The sequence below is a fragment of the Oryx dammah genome, unplaced genomic scaffold (genome assembly GCF_014754425.2).
Source record: "Oryx dammah isolate SB20612 unplaced genomic scaffold, SCBI_Odam_1.1 HiC_scaffold_14, whole genome shotgun sequence".
Taxonomy (NCBI): domain Eukaryota; kingdom Metazoa; phylum Chordata; class Mammalia; order Artiodactyla; family Bovidae; genus Oryx; species Oryx dammah.
The window spans coordinates 23,869,408-23,886,910 of record NW_024070198.1 but is presented as its reverse complement, the minus strand read 5'-3'; the positions used below and the strand labels follow the sequence as shown (position 1 = coordinate 23,886,910).

The 17,503-nt window shown below is 40.7% G+C and overlaps 1 protein-coding gene and 1 pseudogene across 5 annotated transcripts in view; both read left to right on the top strand.

Annotated features, from left to right (window-relative positions):
- The first annotated feature begins 3,111 nt into the window (after positions 1-3,111).
- CFAP43 (cilia and flagella associated protein 43) overlaps positions 3,112-17,503 on the top strand; it is a 100,352-nt gene continuing 85,960 nt past the window's right edge. For all 5 annotated transcript variants that reach the window (XM_040254374.1, XM_040254376.1, XM_040254375.1 and 2 more), the window contains exons 1-3: positions 3,112-3,272; positions 4,785-5,038; positions 15,173-15,269. In XM_040254374.1, the coding sequence (XP_040110308.1) occupies positions 3,208-3,272; positions 4,785-5,038; positions 15,173-15,269 (416 nt within the window). In that variant the 5' untranslated portion in view covers positions 3,112-3,207. The remainder of the gene's footprint in view (positions 3,273-4,784; positions 5,039-15,172; positions 15,270-17,503) is intronic.
- LOC120873973 lies at positions 5,574-11,733 on the top strand (annotated as a pseudogene).

The following is a 17,503-nucleotide window of genomic DNA, read 5'->3' as shown; positions in this document are numbered from 1 at the left end:
AGAGGTAAAGTGGGTTTAGGAGGATTGCGTGCTTCCTAAAAATGGTGAAACACACTGCTTATCATCTTTGGAAGCTCGGGTCTGCTCCTTGCATCACTGATTAGATTTTTTAAATTTATGGGTCTTAGATTTTATTTCTAATATCAAAAATCATTCACAGTGAGAACTCACCCATTTTCCTCAATTGTCCCTCCAAGTCCATTTCTGGGATAGTCTGTCTTTCACCTTCCAGACAAAGAAAGAGCACTCTTCTTCCTGTGATCTGCACGGTGCAGAGGTCACGGCATCTCCACCTGAATATTAGCCAGAGCTATTTCCCAGAAACCTAGTTAGAGACCTCCATTTTCATCTAAAACACAGATTGCAGAGAGAAATGCTTTTCCACTGCTTTTTCAATTTGATTTTATTCAGTTTCTCCTTTGCTCTAGCACAGGGCAGGTTCGGCATCTAAGGTCACAGCTGATTCCAGCCCAGATCAGTATCTCTTTCCTAGAGTTCACACTTCTTCCCCACCTTCTGTCATCTACCTGCCATTTACTCTGGGAGCAGTAGCAAGATTTGCTCCTCACCTTCTTTTCTAGTGATGGCTTTAAAATGCTCAAGTTGTAGTTAAAGGAATATTGTGTTTTCTGGGGGTGGGGTGGGGGTGCAGGGAGGGCTTGATGGAACACAAATAAGTCAACTGGTGAGGGAGTGGCAGCAGAAACTATCCAGAGCTTAAGCAATACTTGAGAAGAAAGTTTGACTGTTGTCCAAGCCACTTCTCTCTGTGACTCAGCAATGTGTCAGCCAATCAGTGCAGACCCTTAACACCAAGCACCACCTGTGTTTGGCACTCACATTTCAGCAAAGAAATTCTTCAGGGCAGAAACACATAGCTCCACTCCTTCCTCACCCCATGTCAGCAAAGTGCATCACCATCTCTGATTGTGATAATCAGACTCCCAGGAGCATCCTGGATTCTTCCTTCTCTCTTACCCCTCTTTATCAATCCATCACCAAAGCCCATAGTTGTTGTTGTTGTTAATATTTATTTATTTATTTGGCTGTTCTAGGTCTCAGTCACAACATGTGGGATCTTTGATCTTCACTGTGGCATGTGGGATCTTTAGTTGTGGCTTACAAACTCTTAGATGCAGCATGTGGGGTTTAGTTCCCTGACTAGGGATCAAACCCAGGCCCCCTGCACTAGGAACAAAATCTTCACTGGACCACCAAGAAAGTCCTGATATAGGTTTTTACCTTTAAAATATTTTTAAGGCATTACCTCATCAGTGGCTTTCAACTTGGGGGTTATTTTGCACCCCCTGCAACGGAACATTTGACAATATCCACAGACATTTTAAAAAATTATCTTACTTACTTATTCTTGGCTGTGCTGGATCTTTGTTGCTGAGCAGGCTTTTCTCTAGTTGCAACAAGTCGGGGCTGCTCTCTAGTTTCAGTACGCATGCTTCTCATTGCGGTGGCTTCTGTTGCAGAGCTCATACTCCAAGGTGCCGAGGCTTCAGTAATTGCCACACATGGGCTCAGTAGTTGCTGCTCCCTGGCTTAGTTGCTCTGAAGCATATGGGATCTTCCCTGATAAGGGATCACACCCATTTCTCTTGCACTGGCAGGCAGAATCTTTACCATTGAGTCACCAGGGAAGTCCCCATAGACATTTTTGATTGTCACAACAGTGGAGGTGCTACTAACAGGGATGCTGCTAAACATCCTGCAATGAGACTTACCCCCATATCCAGTCCCAGATGCCAGTAGTGCTCAGCTTGACAACCCTGCTTTGCTTCCCTTGTTAGAATCATGAAATCAATTCCTAACAGATCTTCCTATTTCTATTCTCCCCACTCTCCTACCCAATTGATAATCCTCCAGGCAGAATGATCTTCTATAAACATAAATCTTATCTTGTCATTCCTCTATTTAAAACCGTTTAATGTCTTTCCCTGGCTTTTAGGATAAAGACCAGCATTCACAACTTGGCTTTTACCTGGCCCTTGCTCCTTCTCCAGCCTTAAGTGTTTTCTACTGACCTTCCTCTATTTCAATAACACTGCTCTTCCCAGTTCTTACCATCTGTTGTCCTGCCTTGATACTTTAAAACTGTCCTCTATTCCCTCCCCATCCCCTCCCCTCAGCAATCACTCTTTATCCTTTAAATCTCAGTGAAAACAGCACATGAACACAGCAATCAGCTCTGACCCTGCTCATGCAACCAGGAGAGAATTACACCATAAGCCCTCATAATATCGTTTTTCTTTTCTTCTTAATTCAGTCTACCATTCTACCTTTATGTAATGAAATGGATGTCTATTCCTCACTCGTTGGGCCCCACTAAGAAGGAAGTTCTTCTAAGTTCCACAAAGAAAGGAACTGTATCTGGTTTGCCCACTATTTTGTTCCAAGCGACTAGCACAATGCACAGTAATACTCAGTAAATACTAATATTTTCGAATGAAATGAAGACGAGAAGGTGGCAAGATGAGAAGGAGAGACGTAAAGAAGGGAAGAAAGAGGACCAGCAGGGAGGGGAGGCGTGGAGAAGTAAAGGGGGGCGGGGGGGGGGGCCCAAGAGAGGGAAGGGGAAGGGAGGAAGCAAGGACAAACTGCGAATCTTTTTTGATCCGTTACTTCCAGAAGCTGTATGCCTCCTTGGAATAGTGGAGGGTATGTTAGAATATGTAATTAGTAATCAAAGGTTTGAAGCTCTAGATTTAGACTCGATCTGGCTTTAAGTCCCTCTCAGTTTTGTAGTCTTGGGCAATTCTCTTACTCTGCTTTCCTTTTCTACAAAATGAGTCTGATAGAGGATTTGAATATTAAATGAAATAATATCTGAACCGCCCGTGGAACAACGTCTGGCACGGTCAGCACTCAATAGTAAAGCTTGCTATTGCTATTTATTATTTGTGTAATTACTTGTCCGAGGCTGGATCCCTCCAGCACCCACCCTGGGGCCAGCCCCTTGTTTCGCCCTCCGCTCTCCCATTGGTTGAGACAGCTCAGCACTCCCACCAATCCGCTTGGCTCAAGAGAGAGAAGCTGAAAGGGCAGAACCAATGGGCGTAGGAGTTATGGTATCCCGGATACGGTGTAAACAGTGGCGGCTCTGCCAGCCCAGCAGCCAGGGACCTTAGGGTAACCGTTGCGGACCCTGGCCTGGGTCAGGTGTTGGCTGCCCCCGGCCGGCTGAGAAATATCTGGGCCATGGCGCAAGGCCGGGAACGAGATGAAGTCCACAACGTCGCCCTTGGCGCGTCCCTGTCCGTGAGGTGCGGCGTCCCTGCGACTGACTCCTCTCGCGGAAATTCTTCCCTCAGAACTACAACCTCTCCCTACCCTTTGCTTCCTCTGGTCCTGTAGACCTGCCGTCCCACAAATTCGACCTCTTCTTCAGCCACCAACGCCTTCCTGCAGACTTCCTTTCTCTGTGACTTCGCTCCCTTTATTTCCTTACTCAATGACAACAGTTCCATCTCTTTCTACTCCTCCCTGCCCACCCCCACCAACTCACCCCCCACCCCCAACCCCGCCGCTGTCTTAACCAGTACTGCTCTCCTACACTCTTTAATTCCTGCCTCCTCTTTCTATTACCTTCAATAACATTTTCCTTTCATGTATGTTCCGCACCGCCCACACCCATCCCAGTGACAGCCCTCTTTCCATCCTAATGGTCTTTGGTGATTTTCTCCGTACTTAGGGCCATCAGTCCCTTCCTTCTGTCTCCTATCCACCGACTCTGGATTTGTTTGCACCTGTAGTGGCCTTTGAAAAACATAAAACGCTGCGCAGGTGTAAGTTGGCATTGCTTTCCTTCCACATTCTAGAGTGTTAGTTGCACTGTGTTCCACACAGCATCCTTCACCGGTCCTGGCTGTACTCCCTAGTCGCTTGAAGCTTCTCTCTGAACCAGTGTCCTTCTCTGATCCTCTCTATCATCTTTAAGCTTATCTTTAACTTTTAAATAGAGGTAGACTCTCCTCTCATCTCAGACTCTCGTCTTTGTCTTCTTCCTCTAGCTTAACATTCACCACACACTCCTTACTTCAAAATATATTACTTTTGTGTTCTAACCTTTTCATTCATGTCTACTTACTTCTTTTAATTTGTGCATTTATCTCTAGTTTTAGATCTAAAATATAGCTGCACACACTCCATCTTAGTAAAGAAGCAATTTTCCTATTTGGCTCCAAACCACTAAGCAGGGTCTCTCTCTCTCTTTTTTTAACTTTTCACTTTATATTGGAATATAGCTGATCAACGACCTTGTAATAGTTTCAGGTGGATCCAGGCTATCTTATTTAAAGCTTTTTTAAACATTTGTTTTTTAAATAAAAACTAGTTTTAAAGGTAAGGCCGAGGATGCACCTGTTTTCTGTTATGATCAAGCTCTTTTTGCTCTCTCTTGTTTTTACTTTTTCTTTTCCATGCATACAAGACCTCAGAAATCCTTCTGGGATTTTCTCAGAAGGAAGATTTTCTTTGAGGTTTGAACAAAGGTTGTGCTTCACTAGAAAACTCTCTGAAGAAGATTCTCAAGACCTGTGGAACTTTAGGTCTACACTAAAGTTTCTTTAGTGCCTGAGCTGGAACTGGTCTCACAGCAACCTTGTGTGTTCTTTCATCTGAGAGATGGTTTGGGGCAGAAAGGGGGTGAAAAGAGAATAGATGAGTTTCAAAACTGTTCATAATCTATTGTTTGCTTTGTTTAAAACAGAAAGAAAGAAAGAAAAAGTATTTGAAATGTATTCTATTCTACTGATGTGACCTATTTTTTCCCAAAGATGGGTGCAAGGATTCCCCAAGCAGAATGTTCATTTTGTCAACGACAGCACCATTTGCTACCCTTCTGGGAATTTCGTAATATTTATCAATATTGAAACCAAGAAAAGAACTGTACTCCAGTGTATGAATGGAATTGTGGGCGTCGTGGCAACTAACATTCCTTATGAAGTTGTGGCTTTTTCTGATCGACGGCTAAGACCACTCATATACATATACAACTTTCCTGGATTAACCAGAAGGACCAAATTAAAAGGTATCTTACAAGACCCTTCCTCTGACATGACTGAAAGATTTTGTCTTAAGATGTGACCAGATCTAGCTCTTATACATGAAAGTTTTCTTTCTTTCTTTCTTTTTTCTTGAAAGGTTGTTTTTTTCAGTTTTGGTGGTTTTTGTTTTGTTTTTTAGGAATACACATTTATAAGGAAGGAAACAGGGGGATCACTGAGAATTTAATTAAGTAGGATAGAGCCTTGCTACTCAATATGTGTTCTCCTTACTATCAACATTGCATCACCTAGGATGCTTGTAAATGCAGAAACTCTGCTCTCATCCAATACCTAATGAACTGTAATCTACATTTTAACCAGATTCCCTAGGTGATTCATATGTACATTAAACTTGAAAGGTGCTGGATTAGAATACTCTATTATAGCAGTAAATGCTGTTTGTAAACCTTTTTCAGAACAATATTTTCTTTCCTTATGATTTATTGAAAATCTAACTGAATGGATATCATATAACTTCTAAAGGATAAGTCTCTGAGCCTCAATTTCCTTATGCATGAAATGAAGATAATGGTATCTACTGTTAACAAATGAAATGATATATAACATATAGTTGCATAATATATAATGTCTGTGAAAATATATGTGTGTATATATATATATATATATATATATATCACACGTTTTTTAGTCATGTCTGACTCTTGCAACCCCATGGACAGTACACTAGGCTCCTCTGTCCATGGAATTTCCCAGGCAAGAATAGTGGAGTGGGTTGCCGCTTCCTTCTCCATATGTCATATATACAATGTCAATCAATGTTTCCTACCATTTGAGTTATTATTAACTCATTCATAGACACAACTGTCCCAGACTGGCCTACTGCACATTGGGAACTATACAGGCATATCTTGTTCTATTATGCTTTGTTTTATTGTGCTTTATAGATACTGTATTTTTTAAAGATTGAAGGTTCATTGCAGCCCTGCATTGAGCCAGTCTACTGGCACCATTTTTACAATAAGTATTTGCTCACTTCATGTCTCTGTGTCACATTTTAGTAGTTATTACAATTTTTCAAGCTTTCTCATTATTATAATATTTGTTGTAATGATCAGTGACCTATTCAATAGAATACAGTTACTATTGTGTTTGTTTTGGGGTGCCACAAACTACACCCATATAAGATGACAGACTTAATCTCTAAATCTTTTGTTATGTGCTGACTGTTCCACTAGCAACCATTCCCCTGTCTCTCTCTCTCCCTCCTCAGGCCTCTCTATTTCTTGAGACACAGCAATATTGAAATTAAGCCCATTAATAAACCTGCAATATTGAAATTAAGCCATTAATAACTTCCCTGGTAGCTCAGTGGTAAAGAATCTGTTTGCAATGCAGGAGGCACTGGAGATGTGGGTCGATCCCTGGGTAGGGAAGATCCCCTGGAGGAGGAAATGGCAACCCACTCCAGTTTTCTTGCCTGGAGAATCCCATGGACAGAGGAGTCTGGCAGGCTACAGTCCATAGTCTCTCAAAGAGTCGAACACAACTGAAACAACTGAGCATATAGCACAATAACCCTACAGTGGCCTCTAAGTGTTCAAATGAAAGGAGGAGTCACATACCTCTCCCTTTAAATCAAAAGCTAGAAATAATTAACCTCAGTGAAGAAGACATGTCAAAAGCCAAGAGCGGTCAAAAGCGAAGCCTCTTGCACCAAATAGTTAACTAAGTTGTGAATGCAAAGGAAAAGTTCTTAAAGGAAATTCAAAGTGAACACAGATATAAGAAAGCAAAATAGCATCATTGATGATATGGAGAAAGTTTTAATGATCTGTATGAGATGGCTGGATGGCATCACCGACTCGATGGACGTGAGTTTGAGTGAACTCCGGGAGTTGGTGACAGGGAGGTGACACTCTGGGTGATGGACAGGGAGGCCTGGCGTGCTGCGATTCATGGGGTCGCAAAGAGTTGGACACAACTGAGCGACTGAACTGAACTGAACTGAACTGATGAGCAAATAGCCTTAAATTCCCTTAAGCCAAAACCTATTCAAAAGCCAGGCCCTAACTCTTCAGTTCTATGAAGACTGAGAGAGCTGAGGAAGCTGCAGAAGAAAAATTCAAGGCTATCAGTCATTGGTTCATGAGGTTTAAAGAAAGAAGTCATCTCCATAATATAAAAGTGTAAGGTGAAGCAACAAGTGCTGATGTAGAAGCTGTAGGAAGTCATTCAAAAGATCTTGCTAAGATCATTAATAAAGGTGGCTAGACTATGGAACAGATTTTCATGGTATTTAGATAAATCAGCTTTGTACTGGAAGAAGATGTCTTCCAGTACAGAGAGAAGAGGTCAGTTCAGTTCAGTCACTCAGTCGTATCCAACTCTTTGCGACCCCATGAATCGCAGCACACCAGGCTTCCCTGTCCATCACCAACACCCAGAGTTCACTCAGACTCATGTCCATCGAGTCAGTGATGCCATCCAACCATCTCATCCTCTGTCATCCCCTTCTCCTCCTGCCCTCAATCTTTCCCAGCATCAGGATCTTTTCAAATGAGTCAGCTCTTCACATCATGTGGCCAAAGTATTGGAGTTTCAGCTTCAACATCAGTCCTACCAATGAACACCAGTGAACACCAAATGATCTCCTTTAGGATGGACTGGTTGGATCTCCTTGCAGTCCAAGGGACTCTCAAGAGTCTTCTCCAACACCACAGTTCAAAAGCATCAGTGCTTCAGCACTTCGCTTTCTTTATAGTCCAACTCTCACATCCATACATGTCTACTGTAAAAACTATAGCCTTGACTAGATGGACCTTTGTTGACAAAATAATCTCTCTGCTTTTGAATATACTATCTAGGTTGGTCATAACTTTTCTCCCAAGGAGTAAGCACCTTTTAATTTCATGGCTGTGATCACCATCTGCAGTGATTTTGGAGCCCAAGAAAATAAAGTCTGACATTGTTTCCACTGTTTCCCCATCTATTTGCCATGAAGTGAAGGGACCAGATGCCATGATCTTTGTTTTCTGAATGTTGAGCTTTAAGCCAACTTTTTTACTCTCCTCTTTCACTTTCATCAAGAGGCTCTTTAGTTCTTCTTTGCTTTCTGCCATAAGGGTGGTATCATCTGCAAATCTGAGGTTATTGATATTTCTCCCGGCAATCTTGATTCCGGCTTGTGCTTCCTCCAGCCCAGTGTTTCTCATGATGTACTCTGCATATAAGTTAAATAAGCAGGGTGACAATATACAGTGTTGACGTAGTCCTTTTTCTATTTGGAACCAGTCTGTTGTTCCATGTCCAGTTCTAACTGTTGCTTCCTGGCCTGCATACAGGTTTCTCAAGAGGCAGGTCAGGTGGTCTGGTATTCCCATCTCCTTCAGAATTTTCCACAGTTTATTGTGGTCCACACAGTCAAAGGCTTTGGCCTAGTCAATAAAGGAGAAATAGATATTTTTCTGGAACTCTTTTGCTTTTTTGATGATCCAATGGATGTTGGCAATTTGATCTCTGGTTCCTCTACCTTTTCTAAAACCAGTTTGAACATCTGGAAGTTCACGGTTCATATATTGCTGAAGCCTGGCTTGGAGAATTTTAAGCATTACTTTACTGGCGTGTGCTGCTGCTGCTGCTGCTAAGTTGCTTCAGTCATGTCTGACTCTGTGCGACCCCATAGGTGGTAGCCCACCAGGCGATGAATGCAATTGTGTGGTAGTTTGAGCATTTTTTGGCATTGGCTTTCTTTGAGATTGGAATGAAAACTGACCTTTTCCAGTCCTGTGGCCACTGCTGAGTTTTCCAAATTTGCTGGCATATTGAGTGCAGCACTTTCACAGCATCATCTTTCAGGATTTGAAATCGCTCAACTGGAATTCCATCACCTCCACTAGCTTTGTTTGTAGTGATGCTCCATAAGGTCCACTTGACTTCACATTCCAGGATGTCTGGCTCTAGGTGAGAGGTCACATCATCGTGATTATCTGGGTCGTGAAGAACTTTTTTGTACAGTTCTTCTGTGTATCCTTGCCACCTCTTCTTAATATCTTCTGCTTCTGTTAGATCCCTACCATTTCTGACCTGACAGAATGTGGTCCACTGGGGAAGGGAATGGCAAACCACTTCAGTACTCTTGCCTTGAGAATCCCATGAACAGTATGAAAAGGAAAAATGATAGGACACTGAAAGATGAACTCCCCAGGTTGGTAGGTGCCCAGCATGCTATTGGAGATCAGTGGAGAAATAACTCCAGAAAGAATGAAGGGATGGAGCCAAAGCAAAAACAATACCCAGCTGTGGATGGGCCTGGTGATAGAAGCAAAGTTCAATGCTGTAAAGAGCAATATTGCATAGGAACTTGCAATGTTAGGTCCATGAATCAAGGCAAATTGGAAGTGGTCAAACAAGAGATGGCAAGAGTGAACATTGACATTCTAGGAATCAGTGAACTAAGATGGACTGGAATGGGTGAATTTAACTCAGATGACCATTATATCAACTACTGCGGGCAGAAATCACTTAGAAGAAATGGAGTAGCCATCATAGTCAACAAAACAGTCCGAAATGCAGTACTTGGATGCAATCTCAATAATGACAGAATGATCTCTGTTTGTTTCCAAGGCAAACCATTCAATATCATGGTAATCCAAGTCTATGCCCCGACTAGTAATGCTGAAGAAGCTGAAGTTGAATGGTTCTAGGAAGACCTACAAGACCTTGTAGAACTAACACCCAAAAAAGATGTCCTTTTCATTATAGGGGACTGGAATGCAAAAGTAAGAAGTCAAGAAACACCTGGAGTAATAGGAAATTTGGCCTTGGAGAACAGAATGAAGCAGGACAAAGGCTAATAGAGTTCTGCCAAGAAAATGCACTGGTCATAACAAACACCCTCTTCCGTCAACACAAGGGAAGACTCTACACATGGACGTCATCAGATGGTCACCACCGAAATCAGATTGATTATATTCTTTGCAGCCAAAGATGGAGAAGCTCTATACAGTCAGCAAAAACAAGACTGGGAGCTGAATGTGGCTCAGAGCATGAACTCCTTATTGCCAAATTCATACTGAAATTGAAGAAAGTGGAGAAAACCATTGGACCATTCAGGTGTGACCTAAATCAAATCCCTTATGACTATACAGTGGAAGTGAGAAATAGATATAAGGGACTAGACCTGATAGATAGAGTGCCTGATGAACTATGGAATGAGGTTCGTGACATTGTACAGGAGACAGGGATCAAGACCATCCCCAGGAAAAAGAAATGCAAAATGGCTGTCTAAGGAGGCCTTATAAATAGCTGTGAAGAGAAGGGAAGCGAAAAGCAAAGGAGAAAAGAAAAGATATACCCATTTCAATGCAGAGTTCCAAAGAATAGCAAGGAGAGATAAGAAAGCCTTCCTCAGTGATCAATGCAAAGAAATAGAGGAAGAGGTCAGTACCTGGTTTCAAAGCTTCAAAGGCAGGCTGACTCTTGTTAGAGATAAATGCAGCTTGTGACTTGAAGTTGAAGCCAATGCTCATTTATCATTTTGAAAATATAGAGCTCTTAAAAGTTATGGTAAATCTACTCTGTGTGTACTATACAAATCCTGTTGTCTCTACTCTACACATCCTGGATGAGAGCATATCTATTTACAGCATATTTTACTAAATATTTTAATATTCAATAAAATATTTAATGTTTAATAATTTAATATTTCCCTATTGAGACCACTGCTCGGAAAAGAAATTCCTTTCAAAATATTACTGCTCATTGACAGTGCAGCTGGTCACCCAAGGGTTCTGATGAAGATGTACAATGAGATTTATGTTATTTTCATGCCTGATAACACAACATCCCTTCTGCAGCCTGTGGATCAAGGAGTAACTTCTCCAGTCAAGTCTTATTGTTCAAGAAATATATTTTGTAAGACTGTAGGTGCCATAGGGCGTGACTTCTTTAGTAGGTCTGGGCAAAGTATTAATAGATTGAAAACCTCTAAAAAATATTCACCGTTCTAGATGCAATTAAGAACATTTGTAATTCATTGAAAGAGGTCAAAATATCAATACTAATAGGAGTTTGAAAGAAGTGGATTCCAACCCTGATGGGTGACTGAGCAGTTCAAGACTCAAAAAAAAAAGACTTTATTGGAGGAAGTCATTGCAGATGTGGTGGAAATAGCAAGAGAACTAGAATGAGAAGTGGAGCCTGAAGATGTGACTGAATTGCTGCAGTCTCATTGTAAAACTTAAACAGATGAGGAGTTTCTTTTCATGGACAAGCTAAGAAAGTAGTTTTTGAGTTGGAATCTATTTCTAGTGACAATGCTATGAGGTTGTTGAAATGACAAGAAAGGGCTTAGAATATTACATAAACTTGGTTGATAAAGGGATGGTAGATTTTGAGAAGACTGACTTCAGTTTTGAAAGGAGTTCTACACTGGGTAAAATGCTATCAAACAGCACTGCATGCTACAGAGATATCATTCATGAAAGGAAGAGACTTTGAAGTGGCAAACTTCACTGTTGTCTTACTGTAATTGCCACAGCCACCCAGCCTTCAGCAATCACTTCCCCAATCAGTCAGCAGCCATTAACATCTAGGCAAGTCCCTCCACCAGCAAAAAGATTGTTATTTACTAAAGGCTCAAATGATGCTTAGCATCTTTTGGTAATCTCTTCTCCAGGGAATCTTCCCAACCCAGAGATTGAACCCAGGTCTCCCACATTGCAGGCAGATTCTTTACAGTCTGAGTCACCAGGGAAGTCCAAGAATACTGGAGTGGGTAACCTATACCTTCTCCAGCAGATCTTCCCAACCCAGGAATTGAACCAGAGTCTCCTGAATTGCAGGTAGATTCTTTACCAGCTGAGCTATCAAGGAAGCCCCATCTGTTGGTAATAAAATATTTTAAAATTAAGAAAGGTCCATTTTAAAAACATAATTCTATTGCACACTTACTAGACTATCAGTTCAGTTCAGTTCAGTCACTCAGTCATGTCCAACTCTTTGCGACCCCACGAATCTCAGCACGCCAGGCCTCCCTGTTCATCACCATCTCCCAGAGTTCACTCAGACTCATGTCCATCAAGTCCGTGATGCCATCCAGCCATCTCATCCTCCATCGTCCCTTTCTCCTCCTGCCCCCAATCCCTCCCAACATCAGAGTCTTTTCCAATGAGTCAACTCTTCGCATGAGGTGGCCAAAGTACTGGAGTTTCAGCTTCAGCATCATTCCCTCCAAAGAAATCCCAGGGTTGATCTCCTTCAGAATGGACTGGTTGGATCTCCTTGCAGTCCAAGGGACTCTCAAGAGTCTTCTCCAACACCACAGTTCAAAAGCATCAATTCTTCAGTGCTCAGCCTCTTCACAGTCCAACTCTCACATTCATACATGACCACTGGAAAAACCATAGCCTTGACTAGACGGACCTTAGTCAGCAAAGTAATGTCTCTGCTTTTGACTGGAGAAGGGAATGGCAAGCCACTTCAGTATTCTTGCCTTGAGAACCCCATGAACAGCATGAAAAGGCAAAATGATAGGATACCGAAAGAGGAACTCCCCAGGTCATTAGGTGCCCAATATGCTACTGGAGATCAGTGGAGAAGTAACTCGAGAAAGAATGAAGGGATGGAGCCAAAACAAAAACAATACCCAGTTGTGCATGTGACTAGTGATAGAAGCAAGATCCGATGCTGTAAAGAGCAATATTGCATAGGAACCTGGAATGTCAGGTCCATGAATCAAGGCAAATTGGAAGTGGTCAAACAAGAGATGACAAGGGTGAATGTCGACATTCTAGGAATCAGCGAACTAAAATGGACTGGAATGGGTGAATTTAACTCAGATGACCATTACATCTACTACTGCAGGCAGGAATCCCTCAGAAGAAATGGAGTAGCCATCATGGTCAACAAAAGAGTCTGAAATGCAGTACTTGGATACTAGACTATAGTATAGTTTAAATATAACTTTTATATGTACTGGGAAACCAAAAAAATCTTGTGACTTTCTCTATGCAATATTTGCTTTATTGCACTGGTCTGAAGCCAAACCCATAATCTCCAAAGTATGGCAGTACATGAATGTAACTACCCTTCTTCTTTAAAATTTCCCCAAGCTTTATTATTTGGCTGTTGCCCTGTTCAAGCAATGAAAGTTAATTCAAACCAATAGCCAGCATTCATGTTAAACAATGAAACTCTAAAAGCATTTACAATTAAGTTAGGACTAAGTCACTGGGGATACCTGTTGTTACCACTAATATTAAAACCAACTTGGAGTTTCCAGCCAATGCAACCCAATATGAAACTGAAAAATTATACCTATGGAAAAGGAGTTAATAGATAATAGTGTACTAAGACTAATAAAATAATGCCAGTAAGATGCTGATTTCAAAATAAATATCCATGTAATTGGAAGATTTAAACACTTAGGAATGCTTCAAGGAAGAAATATGACTGACCTCAATGAAGAAAAACATAAAATTCACTGATATAAAATATTTAAACATAAAGAAGCATATTTCTGCATGAAAATTATAGTTATTATAACTATATTTCTCATATTCTTCATAGAATGTAAATCATAGGTTTATCATGTTTTAGAGAGCCAGGAGTACTTAAATAAAGGTTCATCCAGAACAAAAAGTAGACAATGAGAATAATTTGAAAGAGGTTGATGCCAAGGCCAAGGGCCATCTTAGCATAATGGTGCTGTAGACAGGTAGATTTTGGTGTTGGTATAGGGATCACTCCATCAGTGGAAGAGTTGAAGGCTGGGGACAGGGTCTAGGATCTATAAAGCTAAGTATATGATGAAGATGCTCCCAGACATGTACACACACACACACAATAGATGATCTGGATTATTCAATGATGGTGTTAAGAAAATTTATTAGAAAGAAGTATCAAGTTATGTACTCATTGTTATACTGTACACCAAAACTTATATCAAACAAAAATAAGAGCTCATTATAAACAACAAACCTGTCGAAAAGTAGAAAATATGTGGTGGAAAATTGAAATAATTTGAGGATGGAGAGGAACTTTTCACATAAAGGGTGCAACTTAGAATAGACATGTTTTTGATTACATACAAATTTAAAACTTGTGAACATCTAAAATACCATAAAAATTAAAAAGCAAACAACAAACTGAGGGAAATATTTGAACAAATATGACCAAGTATTTTCAGACCATTTATGAATTGATAAGGAAAAAAGATAGATATTCTGATAGAGCAGTGGAAAAAGAACTTGTCCAAACCACAAGACTAGCAATGTCCAAAAGCATAAAGTCTTCCATCTCAATATTCATTTTATTTCTTTTTCAACATTCATTTATAAGAGTTTCTTAAACTGAGATGAAGTTTTTCTGCTTATCAAGGTCACAATTATTTAAAAGCTTATAATTGCTAGGCAGAGTGTTAAATTGATAACATTTTTGTTATTGTTGTTGAAGGTAGAGGTAAAAAGTGATACAAAGACATGAATGTCAAGAAGACAAACATAGAAGGCAAAGCTTGCATCTATGGAACCACACTGAGGAGCAGCAGCTAAAGGAGGGGAAACCAGAGCCTCACATATAAGGAAGGCAGAAGCAGATACTTCCCTGTATTAGCATCCTCACTATGCACATTTTAAACATGTTGCTAAGACTTTTAAAGTCATGTTTCATTTCTTCAGCTGCAGGTACAAATGAGAAAAGAACCTTTTTAGTTGTTCTAAAGACCGAAAGATATTAAGCTAAGGGCCAGATATAACCTACGGAACAGAGATATAGATGCAAGCTAGAATTAGGGCAGCTCCTCAAGGGTTTTCAAGTTGTTTGAATGAATAACTTTTCTAATTACCATGGTTCGTGTATTTATTCTTGGGCCATTTCAAGTCACATGGGGACGTACATGGTGCAGTATACTCAGTTTTGCACTGCAGTCACAAGACAGCGACCTCATGGCTTAATTCACTCGAAAATCTTTAAAAAATGGATCTGAAGTTTGCTCATAACTTTCTATTAATAGTGTTAGATGTCAGTCAATACATCTCTTATTCTAGGGGCCAAAGCTTTTGAATTATGTAAAAAGTATTAAATAAGGGAAATTAAACGATAAGACTATAGTTAATCTGAACATGATTAAATCCTTATAATGGGTTTTTATATTATAGGCAACGTTCTCCTAGACTACACTTTACTTTCCTTCAGTTACTGTGGCACCTACCTGGCTAGTTACTCCTCCCTTCCAGAATTTGAACTGGCCCTCTGGTAAGTTGCAGCCTCCTGCAGAGTTCTTTTCTTTGAGTCACATTTTAATCTTGTCCTTCTAGATTGTATCAAAGGACATCTACATGAAAAATTTGGAACAAGGAAAAGTGAAACAAATAACAGTCCTAATCATTGGCTTAATATAGTCACCACTTTCAGGCAGCAAATTGGCAGGGCAAAAGCTAACAGATTAATTATTGTCTTTCTCTCCTTATTAATGTGTTATAATATTCCTTTGTCAGGTAAAGAATTCATGGATAATTACATAAAGTTTTATCTTTTCTTAAATCATATGATACCTTTGAATTATTTTATACTTTCTAATAATGTTGAAATTAAGATGTCTCTATATTAGAGCTCAGTTTGAAGTAATTACTTTTAGGGACATTAGAACAATTATATGTTCAGAGAGTAGAACATCATACCCCATTTTCCAGCTGTAAAGAAAATACTTGTTAATAAGACACATGTCTGGTCTTTGCTGGGTCACTTCATGTGGCCACCTTCAAGATGCACTCACTGATCTATCCATAATATAGACTCCTTCTGGGGGAAATCTGTCTTATTAAGGTGAAATATGGAATGTTCCAAAGATGATTGAGAATACCCCTTACAGACCAGCTTTTCTCGGGGCTTCTGTGGTGACTCAGCTGTTAAAGAAGCCACCTGCCAATGCAGGAGATGCAAGAAACTTGGATTCAGTCCCTGGGTAGGGAAGATCCCCTGGAGAAGTAAATGGCAACCCACTCCAGTATTCTTGCCTGGAAAGTTCCATGGACAGAGGAGCCTGGTGGGTGTCGGTCCATAGGGTTGCAAAGAGTTAGACATCACTGAGTGCTCACACACACACACGCACACACACACACACACACCAGCATTTCTCATGGAAGAATGTAATAATCTAGATTCAGAGAACAACACTTAGTTTATGTAGAGTTACTTTAAAAAAAATAAAACTTTACTGAGATAGAATTGATGTATAATAAACTATATATATACAACTTGATGACTTCTGACTTATTCATGAAACCAGGATGATGAATATATCCATATTCATGATCAGGATGATGAATATATCCATAATCTCCAAAAGTTTTCCTGTGCTCCTTCAGATCCAGGTGTGCCACACATACATGTGGCTTCCCAGGGTAAAGCATCCACCTGGCAATGCAGGGGACTCAGGAGACTCGGGGTTGATCCCTGTGTTGGGGAGATCCCCTGGAGAAGGAAACAGCAACCCACTCCAATGTTATTGCCTGGGAAATCCCGTGGACAGAGAAGCCTGGTGGGCTACAGTCCATGGGGCCTCATAGAGCCGGCCATGACTGAGTGACTGGGCACACATACCTGTACACCGTTGCTTCCCTGCCTTCACCCCTGGGGAACCAGTGGTGTATTTTCTCTCACTCTGAGTTAGTTTGCATTTTATAAAATTGCATATACATTATATACTGTTTTTTTAAATCTGACTTCTTCTATGCTGCACAGTTATTTTTACATTCTCCCACGCTGCTGTGTGTTTCAATAGCTCATTCCTTTGTATTCCATGGTATATAGCACAATCTGTTTACTCACTCACCTGTTAATGATTGTTTTAGTTTGCTAGGGCTGCCACTAACAAAGTACCACAAACTGAGTGGTTTAACCACAGAAATTTATTGTCTCAGTTCTGGAGGGCAGAAATCTGAGATCAAGGTGTCAGCAGGATTGATTCCTGCTGAGCTATGATGGAGAATCTGTTCCTGACTGTGAATAACTGTCCTCATGTTCACATGGTATTCTCCTTGTTTGTATGTCTGCCTCTTAAGTTTCCCCTTTTATAAGATTACTAATCATATAGGAGTTGGGCCACACTAAATGACTTCATTTCATTTAGGAAAGACCCTCCTTCCAAATAAGGTCACAGTCTGAGATACTGAGGGTAAGGACCTTAACCTATGAATTGTAGGAGACACAAATACATCCATAACAACGCTTAAAAGATGAGTAGGAATGAGATTTGTGAAGAAGAGGAGGAAGAAGATTCTAAGCAGAGAAAAGGCATGCACAAAGGCCAGGAGGTCAGAAAATATGGCAAATTTGAAGATTTAATTAAGAGGTCGTAATGCCGTAAACAAGAGACCAGCCATGAGAGGCAAGCCCAAAGGGACAGTGTGAGGCCAGTGTGTGATCAGCCTTGTAAATATGTGACTGTGGAGTTTATCATCCAAATCTGGATACTTGTGAGAATGAAA